Here is a 17,021-nt window from a genome sequence, read left to right as displayed (position 1 = left end):
ACCCAGCAGACAAGAAGAAATAACAAAAATCAGGGCAGAAATTAATGAAATTGAAACAAAGAAAACAATACAAAGAATCAATGAAACCAAGAACTGGTTCTTTGAAAAGATAAACAAGATTGACAGATCCTAGTCCGGTTAACCAAAAGAAAGAAAGAGTGCCTCCAAATCAACAAAATCAGAGATGAAAGGGGAAACATCCCTACAGACACCAAAAAGATCCAGAGCATCACTCTAATACCAAAGCCAGGTAATGATAAAACCAAAAAAGAAAACTATAGACCCATATCCTTAATGAACATAGATGCAAAATTCTCAACAAGATACTTGCAAACCACATACAGACACACATCAAAAAGATCATCCACAATGATCAAGTCAGCTTTATTCCAGAAATGCAGGGATGGTCCAATACAGTAAGTCAATAAAAATCATAAATCATATAAATGGACTCAAAGACAAGAACCACATGGTCATCTCAATAGATGCAAAGAAGGCCTTTGACAAAATTCAAAGTGCATTTATGTTTAAAGTCTTAGAGGGAATTGGACTGGAGGGAACATGCCTCAACATAATTAAAGCCATATACAACAAACCCACAGCCAACATCATTTTAAATGCAGAAAAACTGGAAGCATTTCCATTAAAATCATGAACCAGACAGGGTGTCCACTATCTCCACTCCTTTTTAACATAGGGCTTGAAACTCTTGCAAGAGCAATAAGACAAGAGAAGGAAATTAAAGGAGTAATAATTGGAAGATATCAAATTATTCCTTTTTGCAGATGATATGATGTTATATATGAAATGCCAAAAATTCCACCAGAAGACTCCTAGAAATTATTAACATATTCAGTAAAGTGGCAAGTTACAAAATTAAGCTACAAAAGTCTGTAGCCTTTCTGTATATCAAGAAAAGCAATTAGAGAAAGAGCACAGAGAAACACTCCCCTTCACAATAGCTGCAAAAAAAAAGAAAAGAAAAAAGAAAAAAAAAATCTCAGAATAAACCTGACCAAAGACATTAAAAACCTCTACAATGCAAATTTTAAATCTTTAAAGAAAGAGACTGAGGAAGACATCAGAAGATGGAAGGACCTCCCATGCTCATGGATTGGAAGAATTAATATTGTGAAAATGAGCATCCTACCAAAAGTCATTTATAGATTCAACCCAATGCCAATCAAAATCCCCATGACACTCTTCACAGAATTGGAAAAAAATGTCCTAAGATTCATATGGAAGCATGAAAGACCTCGGATAGCCAAAGCAACACTCAGTACTAAGAGTACTGCTGGAGGATCACCATACCAGAGATCATATTATGTTACAGAGCTATAATTTAAAAAAAAGTGGTACTGACACATAGACAAATGGAACACGAGAGAAGACCCAAACATGAGTTCATATAACTTCAGCCACCTGATATTTGACAAAGTTGCCAAGAACACACAATGGAGGAAAGATACCATCTTCAACAAATGATGCTGGCAAAACTGGATCTCCACCTGCAGAAGAATGAAACTAAACTCCTACCTTTCACCTTGCACGAAAGTCAACTCCAAATGGATCAAAGACCTCAATGTGAAGTCTGAAACTCTGAAACTGTTAGAAGAAAACACTGGCAATACCTATGAGATATAGGTGTAGGAAAGGATTTTCTAAACTGGACATCAATTGCTCAGAAAACAGGGTCAGGAATCAACAAATGGAACCTCATTAAACTACAAGGCTTCTGTACATCAAAAGAAGCAACCAAGGAAGTGAAGAGAAATCCCACAGAATGGGAGAAAATCTTCACCAGCGACACATCTGACAGAGGTTTAACATCCAGAATATATAAAGAACTCATTTTTTTTTAGCAAGGAAGGAAGGAACCAAATTAAATGATGGGCTAGGGAGATGAACAGAGGGTTCTCAAAAGAAGAAATAAAGATAGCTAAGAAGCATCTTAAAAGGTGTTCAACATCATTAGCAATTAGGGAAATGCAAATTAAAACCACTTTAAGATTTCATCTTACCTCAGTCAGACTGGCTAACATCAAGAGAACAAGCGATACCAAATGCTGAGAGGATGTGGGGAAAGGGGAACATTCATCCACTACTGGTGGGATTGCAAACTTGTACAACCCCTATGGAAAGCAGTGTGGAGAACTCTCAAGAAAACTACAAATGAACCTACCATTTGACCCAGTTCTGCCACTCCTTGGCATATACCCAAAGAACTCATCCTATTGCAGAGACACTTGTACATCCATGTTTGTTGCTGCTCTTTTCACAACAGTTAAGAGATGGAAGTAACTTAAGTGTTCCTCAACTAATGAGTGGATAATGAAACTGTGGGTTCATTTATACGATGGAGTTTTACTCAGCAGTAGAGAAACATGAAATCATGAAATTTATATGATGGAGTTTTACTCAGCAGTAGAGAAAGATGAAATCATGAAATTGCAAGTAAATGGATGGAACTAGAAGCTGTTTTACTAAGTGAAGTAACACAGACTCAGAAAAACAACAACAACAATAACAAAATGACATATGTTCTCCCTCATATGTGGATCCTAGCACCAAATCCTTATAAGTGCATATATATCCAGACATAACTATAGGAACCAGCATAATGAAAAGGAACCAGGGAGGTAAAGGAAAAGAAAGAATCTGAAAGAGAAGAACAGTAGGAAATAGGTGCTAATAAGGGAGATATGGATAAAAATGGGGTTATTTTAAGGGGAGGGAGAGTTATACAAGGAATATTAGGGATAAAGGGATAAAAGGAGCTCAAGAGAGGTGGGACCATAGGAAAAGGGTATTTATTATTAAGGGAGAAATGGGAAAAATGGGGGCACCTTAAATGGGGAAACCATGGTGGAAGGGTTAGACAATGCAAGAGACAAATAATGCCTAGCTAGTTTTTAAAAAATCAGAGGGAACCATATTAGTCTGACAAGCTATTGACAAATTATACATAGAACTAGATCAAAGAATATAATATATGTCTAGGCAAGGTTTATCTGAGAACGTTTGGTCTTTGCCCAAGCTTTATCTAATTGACACTTGGTAATTAAAAGTACCAGACTGGTGGAACTAACCTTCTTGGATGTTTAAGAGCCATACTTTGAGGCCTATACTATTTTGGTCAGAGGGACATAAAAGACAGTTTTTGCTCCTTGCCCTCCTAGGTTGACTAAGTTCCAGGGTACTATGAGCATCTCTCAAAATTTCCTTTAACTGTGGTGAGTCACCTGTCCTCTTGATCAAGGAAGCCATGGGGACCCCATCAAATGGACTTGAACCAGTGTCCCGTCTATAAAGTGGAGGGTCAACACAGAAGAATTATTTCCTCCATGCTTCCTAGCGAAACCATCCATGGTCGAGCAGGACCTTTGACTTATCTTCACATAGGCGGAATTGGTAAAAGAAAGGAGCCAGGGGCTCCTCCCAAGCCTTTTATTGAATTTTTGTGTATTTCCTCAAACTGCCTTAAGAGTAAAAATAAATTGGTTTATCTGGGCCAACTGTATGGTCTTAAACACCCAAAAGGAAAGTATAACCAAAGATTAAAGGGATTAATATAACTCTTTAAAAGTCCATGTGTATAGCTAAAAGCTACATAACAAGATACAATGGCAGACAGGAGTTATCTTCCTTTGACTTGTTGGCCATGGTGGCTCAAGAGACTCCCAGATAGTAACCCAGCACAGAACTGGGAGAATGAACAACAGATCCCAATCTTATCTAAAGGAATATTGGCAATTGATTGCTGCTAGACGAGGAAGAGCCGATCTTCCTAAAACAAGGAGCTCTAGATAGGCTGACTAGACTCAGTGGATGGATAAGCACTGGGGAATCACTGTTTTCTACCTTTCCTCCAGGGTTTTATCTGTTCAAGATGGAAGACCAAATCTAATCTGGTCCTTGTTACTGTACCCTGGTGAAATGTAGATGTTGTGGACTTCACATTTAGTTTTAGGGGTTAAGTCAATGTCAGCTCCTTTCCTTGCTCTATAACCTTGCTATATTTTCTAACCTGTTCCAGTCTTGCCTATTTTATTTTTTATCTGTAAATCACGAACAAGAATGTCACAAAATTAAAAATTGCATTTATAAAAAGTATTCAGCACAAAGCCTGGCATATAGCAAGTACTCGGATAGCATTTTATTATTAATGGTTTTGTATCAGACATTCTTTGTAGGTGATTCTAGATCTAAAATGTGTAAATTTTATTAATTTAATTATTAAAGTTACATCAAATAGTTTTAAAAGTGAAGTATGCCATTACTATTTTATCCATATGCTTATTATAAATAATTGAGGATATTATATTAATCACTTCATCACTCTCAAACTTTGTTTTGTGAGCTATTCTTTTTATTCACTGATAGTATGTTATAACACATTAGGACATTTGGACTTTCCATTTGAAAAAGAATGAGCTATTTTATGTCTCTTAAAAATGAGAATTTATTATTATTATTATTGTTGTTGTTGTTGTTGTTTGAGACAGGTTTCTCTATAGCCTCATCTGGCCTGGAGCTCACAGACCTTTGCTTGCCTCTGCCTCCCAAGCTGGGATTGAAGGTGTGCGCTGCCTTTCCTTGAAGTGCACGCTTCTCCTCTGCGTTTCCACTGTGGATCCAGCCTGGAAACAAGGTTTTGATTGTTTGTTTTCAAGAGTTCTAGATATTACTCCAAATGACTCCTTAGCATACCTCTGAAATGTTTCTAGATGTCATTTGTTGGTGACAATCTGGAAAATATTTGGTTGGAATTTGTCTGTTGTACCAAAAAGAAAGAGCCAATAAGTAATGTGAATTGGTTATGTAAGTAGTCAGCCATAGGAGATTTCTTCATTATAAAATTTTTAATGAATAGTAACAATATTGTGCATTTGGAACCAATTTTAAAGGTCCATCGTGCCCATTAGTTTGCTTTCTTTGTATCCAAGCAATACTTAAAATACAAAAATTCATGACAATTAGTAAATACAGTTATTTTAAAGTGTGTCATCCTTGTTGCATAGCAACTATTGATCTTATTATGTGCTTTTTACATACTCTAAAATAATTAAGCACAAGCACAAATTGCTATCTACTTTTTTAAAAATGTTAAAAGCATTTGTTATGAAGTTTATTCTAATATGTGCATTATATATTTGTAAAGGGAACATTTCATTCCTATTCAAAAACACAGTGACCCAAGAAAGGGATGACAATGTCATATTAGTGATTCTCCTTTCTCATGAGAGACTTTTAGGGAACTTTTCATTCATAGTCTAAATAGCTAATGCTGCCAAGACAAGACAGAGTTATCATTCTTTGACTTTACTGGTCTGATATTGACTTACTGCTGGTTAAATGGTAACATTTATTAAGAAGTCAGGTGCTTGGAGCTGGAGAGATGGCTCAGCAGTTAAGAGCACTGACTGCTCTTGCAGAGGACCCAGGATCGATTCCCAGCACCGACATGGCGGTTATGAACCGTCCTCAACTCCAGTTCCAAGGGAATCCGACACCCTCTTCTGACCTCTGTGGCATTGAACAGCATGGGTGCACTCACATACATGCACTCATACACATAAAATAAAAATAATAAAAAAATATTTAAAAAGAAGTCAGGTCCTATCAATAAAATAAAGTGTCTATTTATACTATAGAAAATTATACCTGCCAGAAGACATCTATGATGAAATTAATGTATTAGGGAGATAGCAAGTGCTTATTAAGAACTTTGATAATACTACACAGTATTATTTTCACTACCAGATTAACTTGGCATAGAGCAAGTGGCCACTTGCTAGCACCAACTTGGTGTATGTCTCTGCACAGCAGTACCAAAGTGACTCATTTTATTCTTAAAGCCCTCTTCTCCAGTGGATTGTACCTAAAAACCCAGTGTGGTGTGCGGACATGGAGAAATTCTCAAGGAAAGGGAGGAAAATTCATTTCCTGAGCCTAAGAGAAAGAGTTTAGGAGTTGGAGAAAAGGATTGCCAAATCTCAGAGATTCACATCAATTCCACCAGAGAGATTTCTGAGTGAAAAGATGGGACATTTACAGCATCTCTTAATAAATCCTGACAAATTGCTCTCCAAAGGGTTGCCTTAATCTTTAGTCCCTGATGTGCGAGAACCTATTTCACTAGGCCTTCACTAAAGCATCAAAACAGTTCTATCAATTGTAGTCAAAAGATAAGCTTCCATTTTGGACTGTTAGGCTGATGGTTTTGGTAATGCTCGGGATGGAACCACATGCTAGGCAGATCATCTTTTTGAACGTTAAAACATGAATTGATAAGGACAAGGGAAACAAGTAAGAACAGACAAGCCAAGAAAATACATTAAAGCTCATAAAATAATTATTAGTGGGGGGCCTTAGATAAGAAGGGAAAGAGAAAGTCCGCTCTGCAACAAGGTAAGACTGGGTATTTACAGCAAGTTCAGTCCGTAGTCTCAATTTTTACTCCACCTTTATAGAACTATACTTTTCCACCCATATAGAACTATACTTAACAGTGATTTTCTTTTTGAGACATGATCTCATCAGCCCAGACTGGCCTCAAACTCATGTTCTTCCTGCCTCTCCTCAGTGAGGGGATTACAGCACTGAGTAAAGTACCACCATGCCCAGCTGATCATCCTTATTATAGCCTGACTAAGGGACATAGGAAAAAAGAAATTCACAGTGAGCTAGTACTGACAGGATGTTTGAAAATTGGAAAGGGGAGTGAAATATTTAGAATCAACTGGAGCCATCAACAGTGCAAAAGATTTCAGTGTGCTGGGGAGCAGATGAGGAACTGCTAGTGAGGTGCCATTCTGAAGGTGGACACTATTGACTGCTTGAAGGTACAAATAATAGGATCCAGTCCCCAAGAAGAGCCTGATAATAGCCAAATAAGCTGCTTGACCCACAGTCAGACAACCCAACTTCAGTAGGAAGTTCCAGTTCTAAAGAAAATTTTAAACCACAAGAAGAAAGCAGCAGGCCAGGCGATACAGCTCATTGGTAGTGCTTTGCTTAGTGTGTGCATGGCCCTGACCTCCAAGCCGACCATCACCCCTAGCTTCTTGAAACAAATAAACAACAAAACAGAGGGAGAAGGCCTGTGGTAGGCATGGACACAGTTGGAGAAAAGAAAGGTGGATTAGGCTCAGTGTGCAGGACAGACCTAGGGGTCAGTGAGGACTACTGCAAGTTTATGACAGGGAGGTGATGTCACTCCACTGTGAGTAGAGCTGTGCATCCCAGGAAAGTAGGGACTAGCAACTTGAAAATGTGACTTTTGTTATTTAGAGTTCCTTGAGCTCATTGTTGAAACATTGAATAATAGAGAAAAGTCTGAACACCAAAATCAGCATAGTGATAGTCTAAGAGAAAACAATTTTAAGTAACAGCAAGCTAATTTAAAATGTTTTAATTTTTAATTTTTTGAGCATTCATATATGAGCACCTAATTTACATAATTTCCACGCCCACTCTCCCCGTCCAACTGCTCCCATGCTCCCCTACTCCTTCTCAAATTCAATTTCTCTTTTATAATTATTATTGTCACACACAAATGTATATATATATATATATAAATACACACATATATATGTATACACACATACACACACAACCTACTGAATCCATTTAGTGGAGGTTGTATGTACATGTGTTTAGGGCTGGGCACTTGGGATTGGATAACCTACCAGTGGGCTAGTCCCTGGAGCAAACTGGTTCTCCCTCTCTCAGCAGCCACTGACTGCCTTCAGCTCTTCATCTAGGCATGGGGCTTTGTGAAATTTCCCCATCCATGTTGGCTTATTGATGGGTGTCTTCATTATGTGGTCTTCTTTAGAGCAAGTTATTCGTTTTACCTCACCACAGTGAACATGTAAATATTTCATAACTGAATAATTTAACATCATTTCTACTCCCTTATATAATCTTAGAAGCACAGAAGTGAGAATAATTAATTAGCATATACCTGGGTTGACAAATATGTCAAATGCAGATTCTGACACTTGATGGAAGTATTTAAAGGTTAATATTATGCTTCTCTGCATAAGAACCACCTTACCATTACAAGATTTTAAAAATCTCTTTCTCTTTTATCTTTTTACCTTTTATTTCCTATTATGCTGCCTAATATTCTGGAAAATACACACATCCTAAGTGTATGTAGTGTTGGAAATTCCAGGTGGAATAAAGGGTATGCACAGAAGCCCGAATCTCTCTGGAAGGGTCTTCTGGCAGATGGACAGGGTCTCTCAGAAGCAGACGAGAGCACGCTGTGGGGAGCTGCGGTTACCTTCTCCCTCTTGTTCTCCTCACTCAGCAGCCTCTGTCTCAGCACTCCCTGCAGCTGCTCCAGGCTTTTTTGATGTGAAACCAGCAACAATTCCCTGAAAACCATAAGCCCAACAAATGAGTCAGGACTCAGCCCTAACAACCTTCCGAAGTCGCAATTCCGGTCTCAGAGAATCTCGTTTCACAATGAAGACTGCTTATCCTCTTTAGCAATACATATTTACTACATTTCATAACCACTAACAGCAATTCATACACTGTATATGAGGTAAGCACTTTCTCAGGTATATTTTTTGTATTTTTTTCCTTAATAGACAAACTATTTTTCATGAAATAACAATATATGTGGACTCACAAATACAACAAAATGTTATGTTTATGACTAAATTCTAATACCAGGTTTTTTTTTTGTTTTTTTTTTTTTGTTTTTTTTTGAGACAGGGTCTCTCTGTAGCTCCAGCTGGCCTGGAACACACTATGTAGACCAGGCTGGCCATGATCTCACACAGAGATCCACCACCCTCTGCCTCCTGAGTGCTTGGATTAAAGGCATGCACCACCACCATGCCTGGCAACATTTTGTTTCTTAACAAAAGGACAATATGTTAGAACTTATTTTTCCTTTACTTAAATACTGATAGGAACACAGCAAATTAAGAAGGAAGTTATGTGCAGAGTGAGATCTAGTTCAAGCCATACTAGAAATTAGAAGAGATAAATGACATACACATGGATTTTTTTAAAATTTTTTGAGACAGGTGTCACTGTGTAGCCCAGGATAGCCTTGAATCTATGACTCTTCTGCTTAGTGTGAGATCCTCTGGTAGCAGTAAAGATGGGAATTTATGAGACAATGTGGCAGAGTCACTGTGACTGTCCCAAGTGGATCATAGCCACACTTCTGAGCAGTACTCTTTCTCTGTGGCAGAATTTCTGCGATCTTGTTTTCTGCATAACGGTGTTCCTGTTGGCTATGCCTCCTGCTTGTTTCCTTCATCATTCTCTTCTCCCTCACACTTGTGACTTTCATTCATGACCACCTGCTGAGCATCTCAACCCCAAAGACTCATCAACACTAAGGTTCCACACATCAAAAACCAAATTCACCACCACCTTTCACAATATGCCCTTCCTTCCTCATTCTGGATAACCTTTAGTGGTGAAAGCCTTTGGATTAAAATCTCTGAGTCACCTCTGACTGTCATTTTCTCTGCTCTATCTCATTCATCCAAGAGCAACAGGCCATAAAATGAGTTTCAACAAATTCTTAAAAACTGAAGTCAGAGGGCTGAGGAGATGGATAAAGTGCTTGCCACACAAGCATGAGGACCTGACTTTGGATCTCCAGGACCTACATAAAGCCAGGCACGGTGGCATGCCTTTGCATTCCCAGGGCTCTTACAGTGAGATGAGAAGCAGAGTCATGTTTCCCAGAAGCTCTGGAGCCAGCTAGCCTGTGTCTCCCAATTGGCTAGTTCCTCCAAGGGGTGGGGGCTGCCGTGGAGCGTGGACTACTGGGGGGATGCTGGGAGCCATCTTGGGATGGAAGCCATGAGCCACAGGTAGCACGCATGGTGTGGGGAACATGTAGCCACAGCAGCTCAAGGACAGAATGGACTGACTCTTATGGACCTGGGGTGAGATCACCGGCCTGGGAGGCATGAGTGAATGCTAGTGGTGACTATGGGTGGGGCACGGTCTGATATGGCGGGCTCTGAGCCACGGCATGGGGCTAGGCACTGGGTACTTATTCCTTTGTAAGTTAACAGATGCACATAAAGATATGTTATATGGTTTGCTTGATAGCGCAGGAGACCAAGAGAGAATTTGGGTGACAGCCTGGCGTACACAGTAGTGGCAAACAAGGAGATCCTGTTTCAAACAAGGTGGAAAGTGAAGCTCAATACCTGAGGTTGTCCTTTGAGGTGCACACATGTACCATGGCACCTGCATGCATACATACACACTCACACACAAGACAAAAAACTCAAGTCATATCAAGTATCTTTTCCAACCATTTTGTAATAAAAATAGGAATCAAAAAGGAAAACTATCAATAACAAAAACTTTCAATACTATATTAGTACAGTATCAAAACAACTTACTCTTGAGCAACCAATGGATCAAGGAAGAAATCAAGCAGAGACTTAGAGATTGATTGAAACAAATGAAGTGGAGACATAACACATCAAAACCTATGGGTCAGAGCAAAAGAAGAGCCAACAGCCAAGGTCACAGTAATCAATGAATGCATAAAAGAAGCAGAAAATGTTCACATAGGTGACTATGGCTGCATCAAAAGAACTGGCAAAGCAAGAACAAAGAAAACTCAAAATAGGAAAGGAAAGAGATGATAAATATCAGAGTATAAGAAAATGGAACAGCACTAAAAACATACCAAATACCAAAGATGAAAACAGGAGGAGCAGGGGCTGGAGAGGTGGCTCAGCAGCTCTGAGTGCATGCTGCTCTTCCTGCAGAGGACCCGAGTTCTGTTCCCAGCACCCACGTGTAACTCCAGATGCAGGGGATCCAGCATCCACTTCTGACCCCCGTGGGCACATGCACTCAGGTGCATGTACCCACACATAGACATACACATACACATGAATAAAAATAAAAATATATGAAGAGCTGATTTTTCAGAAAGGTTAATAAAATTGACAAACTCTTAGTTAATCAGAGAGAGAGAGAGAGAGAGAGAGAGAGAGAGAGAATACTCAAAAAAAAATCAGGAGAAAGAGACATTACAACAGATACCACAAAAATGGATAATTAACTTTACCAGGGCTCTATGAAGAAACAGAAAAGCTGGAGAGAACAATAACAAGTAATGAGACTGAATCAGTAATTAAAAAATAGTCTTCCATCAAAGACACATCCAGGACAAGATGACTTGACTGATGAATTCTACCAAACATTTAAATAAAAGCTAATACCAAATTTTTTCTTAAACTATTGCACAAAATTGAAGTTGAGAAAAACTCCCCAAATATGTTCAACAATGTCAGAATTATCCTGTTATTATTCAAACCAGACAAGAACATAACAGGTCTAATAGGATAATATCCCTGACAATGTATTTGTAAAAACTCACAACAAATTGCTAGCAAGCATTAGAACGATTATTTACCATGATGAGTTGGGATTTCACTCCAGGAGTGCGTGATAGTTTAACATATGCAAATCAATAAACAAAGTGCACCATGCCCACAGAACGAAGGACAAAACCAATTTGATCAACATCCATTCATGCTAACACTGAACAAGTTAGGTATACAGAAAGAACACAATTCAACATAATAAAGGCCAAATATAATAAACAACATCTAATCTTATACTTCGTGAAAAAGCTGAAAGCTTTCTAAGATCTGGAGTAAGTTCATCACTTGTATTCAGCACAGTACTGAGAGCCCTATACTAGAGAGAGCATCGGGCAAGGGAAAGAAACAAAGGACTGAACTGGAAAAGAGGAAGTCAAATTGTCACTGTTTGTTGATGACATGTTCTTATATCTAGAAAAACCCAAGGACTTTACCAAACTCCTATGAGGACTGATAAATTTAGCAACTTAGCAACGTTAAAGGATACACAATCAATGTATAAAAGTTATCTGTGTTATTAAATACCAATAGTTAAATTATCTGAAATAGAAACCGAAAACACAATCCCATTTACAGTACATTTAGCATGGGAGTACATTTAGCCAAGAAGGTGAAAGATCTCTACAATGAAAACTATATAAAACTGAATAAGAAAATTAAAGAGGACATATAATAAATTGAAAAAAATTCCTGCAGTCATAGAGTGGCTAAATCAATCATACTAAAATGTGCATACTACCCAAAGCTGTCTACAGATTCATTGCAAATCCTATCAACATATCAAAGACATTCTTCAAGGACACACATCCGGGTAACTCACACACACACACACACACACACACACACACACACACACACACAACAATGCTTAGCAAAAAGAAGAAAGCAGAAGGAATTATACTCAATAACTTCAAAATAAGCCACAAAGCTGTAATAACCAAACAGCATAATACTGACATGGACCACAGACCAGTAGAATAGAACAGAGACCCTGGAAGTACATACACACTACAGCCAACTGATTTTCAACAAAAGTACTAACAACCTGCAGGGGAGAAAGGGCAGTCATTTCAATAAATGGTGTTTGGAAAACTGAGTATCTGTACACAGAATGATTTTCTGGAGTTAGACCCCCTTTTTCTGACCAGTTGCAAAAACCGACTAAAAATAAATCAATAACTTAAACATAAGATCTGACAAAATGAAACAACTAGAAGAAAATATGGAGGAAACATGTCAGGACATTTGAATGGGCAAGGATGTTTTGGGGCAGGATCTGAAAATCACAGGAAATGAAAGCAAAAATAAACATGTGATTGTGACAAACTGAAAAGCTTCTGCACAGTCAAGGGACCAATCACCAGGGTGAAGAAGCAACGGACAGCATGGGAGAAAATATTTGTAAGTCATACATCTGATAAGGAGTTAACATCCAGGTATAAGAAATTTAAACACTCAGCAACAAAAAACAATCTGAGAAGACATAAAATGGCCCCATAGGTATATGCAACAAGGTTCCATATCACTAGTCATCAGGGAATTGCAAAGCAAAAGTACTGTGAGATAGCACTTCATTCTGGTAAGGATGACTATCACACAATGAAAGCGCTGGTGATAAAGGGAAAAGAGAGCCCCTTTCAAACTGCTGCTGGGAATATCAATTTGTATAGTCTTCATGGAAAACAATATGGAAGGTCCTCAAAACACTAAAATAGAACTACCATATGGTCCAGCAATCTCACTGCTAGGTATATATCCAAAGTGGGGGAGGGATAGTATGTCAAATAGACACCTCTACTCTCATGTGCATGGCACACAGCAATAGTCAAGAAATGGAAACAAGGTAAAAACTAACAGTTTATCATCAACTCGGGAACCTTGACCAAGGGGACTTCTAACTACACTGCGCAGAAGGAATATGATCTCAGAATGAAGGCTGGACATGCAAGAGGGAGAGCGCACACCAGTGAGCATGCAGGGACGAGGGACTTCTCTTAGAACAGTTGTACAAAGTGCCAGGCTCAGATGGGGACTCTTTTTTACTTCAGGTTTCTATGCTCTGAAACTTGTAAGAATTTAAATCTTTGAATTTGTGTTTTTAAAGTGAAATGAGAATAGATGAAGCATGCATGTGTGAGGCCCTGAAGCCCTGCCTTTGCCCAGGGACTGCTGCCATCCTCTGCTTCATTCAGGTGGGAGCAGGGCCTGCACTTGGGCACAGTCAATGCCAGTCAGAGCCTGTTCTCACCCTGTGATTGTGCCATGTCTGAGCGGGTGTGATATTAAACAGAAACAAAAACCAGCATGAAGGTTGAGGGAAACTGTCACAGGAAAAAGTGGTCAGTGTTTCAAAAAGAGGGCCAACATTTTCACTTTGTAGTGGTCCTGAAAATTATGTTGTCAGCCTGGCATATAGTATGATAAACTAATATTGCATGCATAAAATAAGTGATTATGTGTAATGGGAGAGGCTAACAAAAAACCCTTGAAATTGGAAAAAAATGTAGGATGTGTTTCAGGAGGGTATTAGAGCTATTAGAGTTTTCACGCTTTGTTCTTTGCATTATTTGAGATGAATTTAACTTCAGACTTCATTAAATATGCATGATAAAATTTCAAAAGCAACAACTAAAACAACAGAAATGAAATATACTATTAGTGGGAAAATGTACCAAGAAAACATGAAAAACTCCAATAACAATTCTCTCCCCAGAGGGTCTATGATGAGCAGAAAAAAGGATAAAATAGAAAGATTAAAATAATAATCACAACAATGGTAAAAGAAAAGAGAAATTTGATATAGCAAACCAATCCAGTTATGTTGTGTTCTGCATGGGAACTGTTCCTAAAACAAGGCAGGGTGAAGACTGAAATGAAAGTATGGAAACATATGGACACATATTAAAGGAAAAAATGCTCTATAACATCAGGCACACAGATGTTTTGAAAAAGTAATGGGGGGCACTGAAATGATAATAGGCTTAATTTACTATGACAATTCTAATTGTAAATGCATCTAATAGCTTAAAAGATAGAAACTGATATAACTATAAGTGAACTCTCAAATTCATACCATTGAGGTAGAATTTAGTTCCCTCGGTTATAAATAATTCACTCTGGGATCCCTATACATGGCCAAGGAAACACACACTATACAGCTGTTGACTGTTATGTTCTGGCCCCCCCTCCAGCTGTGATGTCACAACCAAGGGTCAAAGCAGAGAAATAATTCAGCCACGAGAGAGGACTGCAAAGAGCAACACTGACTTAAGGTTAGTAGAGAAAACTTTGTGTATAAGTTATAGAAAAATACTTATCATTTTTCAGAACATGTGAAACTGACAACATACTAGGTCAGAAACTTTTGTCAAATTTCAAACAACTTTTGACCATAAACCTGCACTGTCTAATATGGTAGGCACACACTTGGTAAACAAACATTTAAATGTGACTAGTCCAAATTGACATATGCTGTAAGGTGTGAAAGCCTTACCAGATTTGAACAGTTAGTCCATTTGTCTAAAATACCTACACCAACTTTTAAAAAGTACATATTTAAATGATAATACTGTGAATATATTGGGTTAAATAAAATATATTGTTAAATTTAACTTTTACCTATTTAGTTTTACTAATGTGGCAGCAGCTTTTAAGAATTATACATATTTTATACTATGCTTCTTATAATCTATAGTCCACATTTTATGGAAACAAGTATCATTTACAAAATATAAATAAAATACCTCCATGTACTTGAAAAAAATGTTTAAACATTTCTGAGTAACCCATGGGTTGAATAAAAAAATAAAAATTATCATTTAAATATATTTAGAACTGGATGATAATGATGAAATTTATACATATGAAAACTTAGAAAATAGGTAAAAGTAGATTGAGTAAATTGTGGTATACTGGGGTGGAGAGATGGCTCAGTGGTTAAGAGTACTGGCTGCTCTTACAGACGACCTAGGATCAACTGTCAACACCTACAAGGTGGCTAACAATTGTCTGTAACTCCAGTTCCATGGGATCTGACACCCTTTTCTGGCCTCCATAGGCATTGCACAACACGGGTGTACTTACACACAAGCAGGCAATACACTCATATACATAAAATAAAATTTTTTAAAAAAATTTAAAGATTTAAAAAATTGTGGTATATACCCCAGTGTTGGAGGCCAAGCCTTAAATGTACCCCTGCCCCAGTTTGAAACAACCAGGTCGCCTTGTAAAAACATGTTTTTCTTGCCCTGATTTTTTTCTACATTTTACTTCCTTATCTTTCAGAAATGGGTTTGTATACTTAAGCCCAAGGTGATCCCCCCTGCTAATGGCCAGCCTGGCCCCTGCCCTTGCACCTCATTCTATCAGACCATACACGCTGTTTGCTATGACTTTGCTCAACAATGCTCTTACAGAAACAAGACCTACTGGACTGGGATAAGACAACCCAGGACACCCCTGGGCATTGACGGGGGAAATTTGGCACCCTCCCAATGTCATGGCAATGTTGGCGAGAACCTATGTTGGGATCTAGAGGCCCCCATAGGGTATATGGATGGTGGTGGGGTTCAAGACAAAGCACGACAAACAAGAGTAAATAAGGAGATAGAACAAAGAGTTCAAGCCCTGTACCCTAAACTCAATTACCACCCCTTAGCGTTGCCTGAGGATAGAGAAGAACTAGACCTTGACCCACAGACGCTAAGCTTACTAGAACTTACCCATATGTTGCTAAACCAGACAGCCCCCTCTATAGCCGAGGACTGCTGGATCTGCCAAAAGGTTGGACCCCCCAAACCCCTTGCTGTGATCATTAATGCTTCCACCATCTTCAGAGTCTGAGCTATTTAAGCCACCCCACAATTGCACCCTAGCTCCTCCCATACGAGTCCAGTCCATGCCCATATTAACCGGACTCTGTGTTTTTGCCACACCATACCCAAATGGCTCCCGTGTCGATTTGGGGAACATTTATTCAACTTCCTGCAGCTCAAACATTTCTGTTTCATATGATGCTGATGTTTGCCCACCTGCTGGGAGTGTCTTTGTTTGTGGGGGCGGATGGGCACATAACTTCCTTCCGGTCAATTGGACATGTCAATGTGCCCTCGCCGTCTTATTTCCAGATCTCTACTAGGCAGCGAGCCCCTCCCTGTTCCTGCCTTTGAATACGTGGGAGGCTGTTCCAAAAGAGCCGTCCAAATGATTCCCTTAATGATAACCGCCACACCTGCTGGGAGTGTCTTTGTTTGTGGGGGCGGATGGGCACATAACTTCCTTCCGGTCAATTGGACATGTCAATGTGCCCTCGCCGTCTTATTTCCAGATCTCTACTAGGCAGCGAGCCCCTCCCTGTTCCTGCCTTTGAATACGTGGGAGGCTGTTCCAAAAGAGCCGTCCAAATGATTCCCTTAATGATAACCGCCAGGCTGGTTACTGGAACTGCAGGCTTGGGGATGGCCACCCACACCTACTATAAACTCTCCCAGCAATTGATTGATGATGTTCAACTTCTCTCAGAAACCATAATAGAGATCCAGACACAACTTGATAGCCTGGCTGAGGTAGTCCTTCAAAACAGAAGAGGTCTAGACTTGTTAACTGCCGAAAAGGGAGGCATCT

The 17,021-nt window shown here is 39.0% G+C and overlaps 1 protein-coding gene across 1 annotated transcript in view; it reads right to left on the bottom strand.

Annotated features, from left to right (window-relative positions):
• The window catches only part of Lekr1 (leucine, glutamate and lysine rich 1), a 203,544-nt gene that overhangs the window by 27,126 nt on the left and 159,397 nt on the right, over positions 1 to 17,021 (bottom strand). Inside the window, exon 9 of the mRNA XM_029565586.1 lies at positions 8,294 to 8,387. Within this exon, the coding sequence (XP_029421446.1) occupies positions 8,294 to 8,387 (94 nt within the window). The remainder of the gene's footprint in view (positions 1 to 8,293; positions 8,388 to 17,021) is intronic.

The sequence above is a fragment of the Nannospalax galili genome, unplaced genomic scaffold, assembly GCF_000622305.1.
Source record: "Nannospalax galili isolate Female #2095 unplaced genomic scaffold, S.galili_v1.0 scaffold617, whole genome shotgun sequence".
In the NCBI taxonomy this organism is placed as follows: Eukaryota; Metazoa; Chordata; class Mammalia; order Rodentia; family Spalacidae; genus Nannospalax; species Nannospalax galili.
The sequence above is the reverse complement of the archived record's forward strand: the minus strand, read 5'-3'. Positions and strand labels throughout refer to the sequence as shown.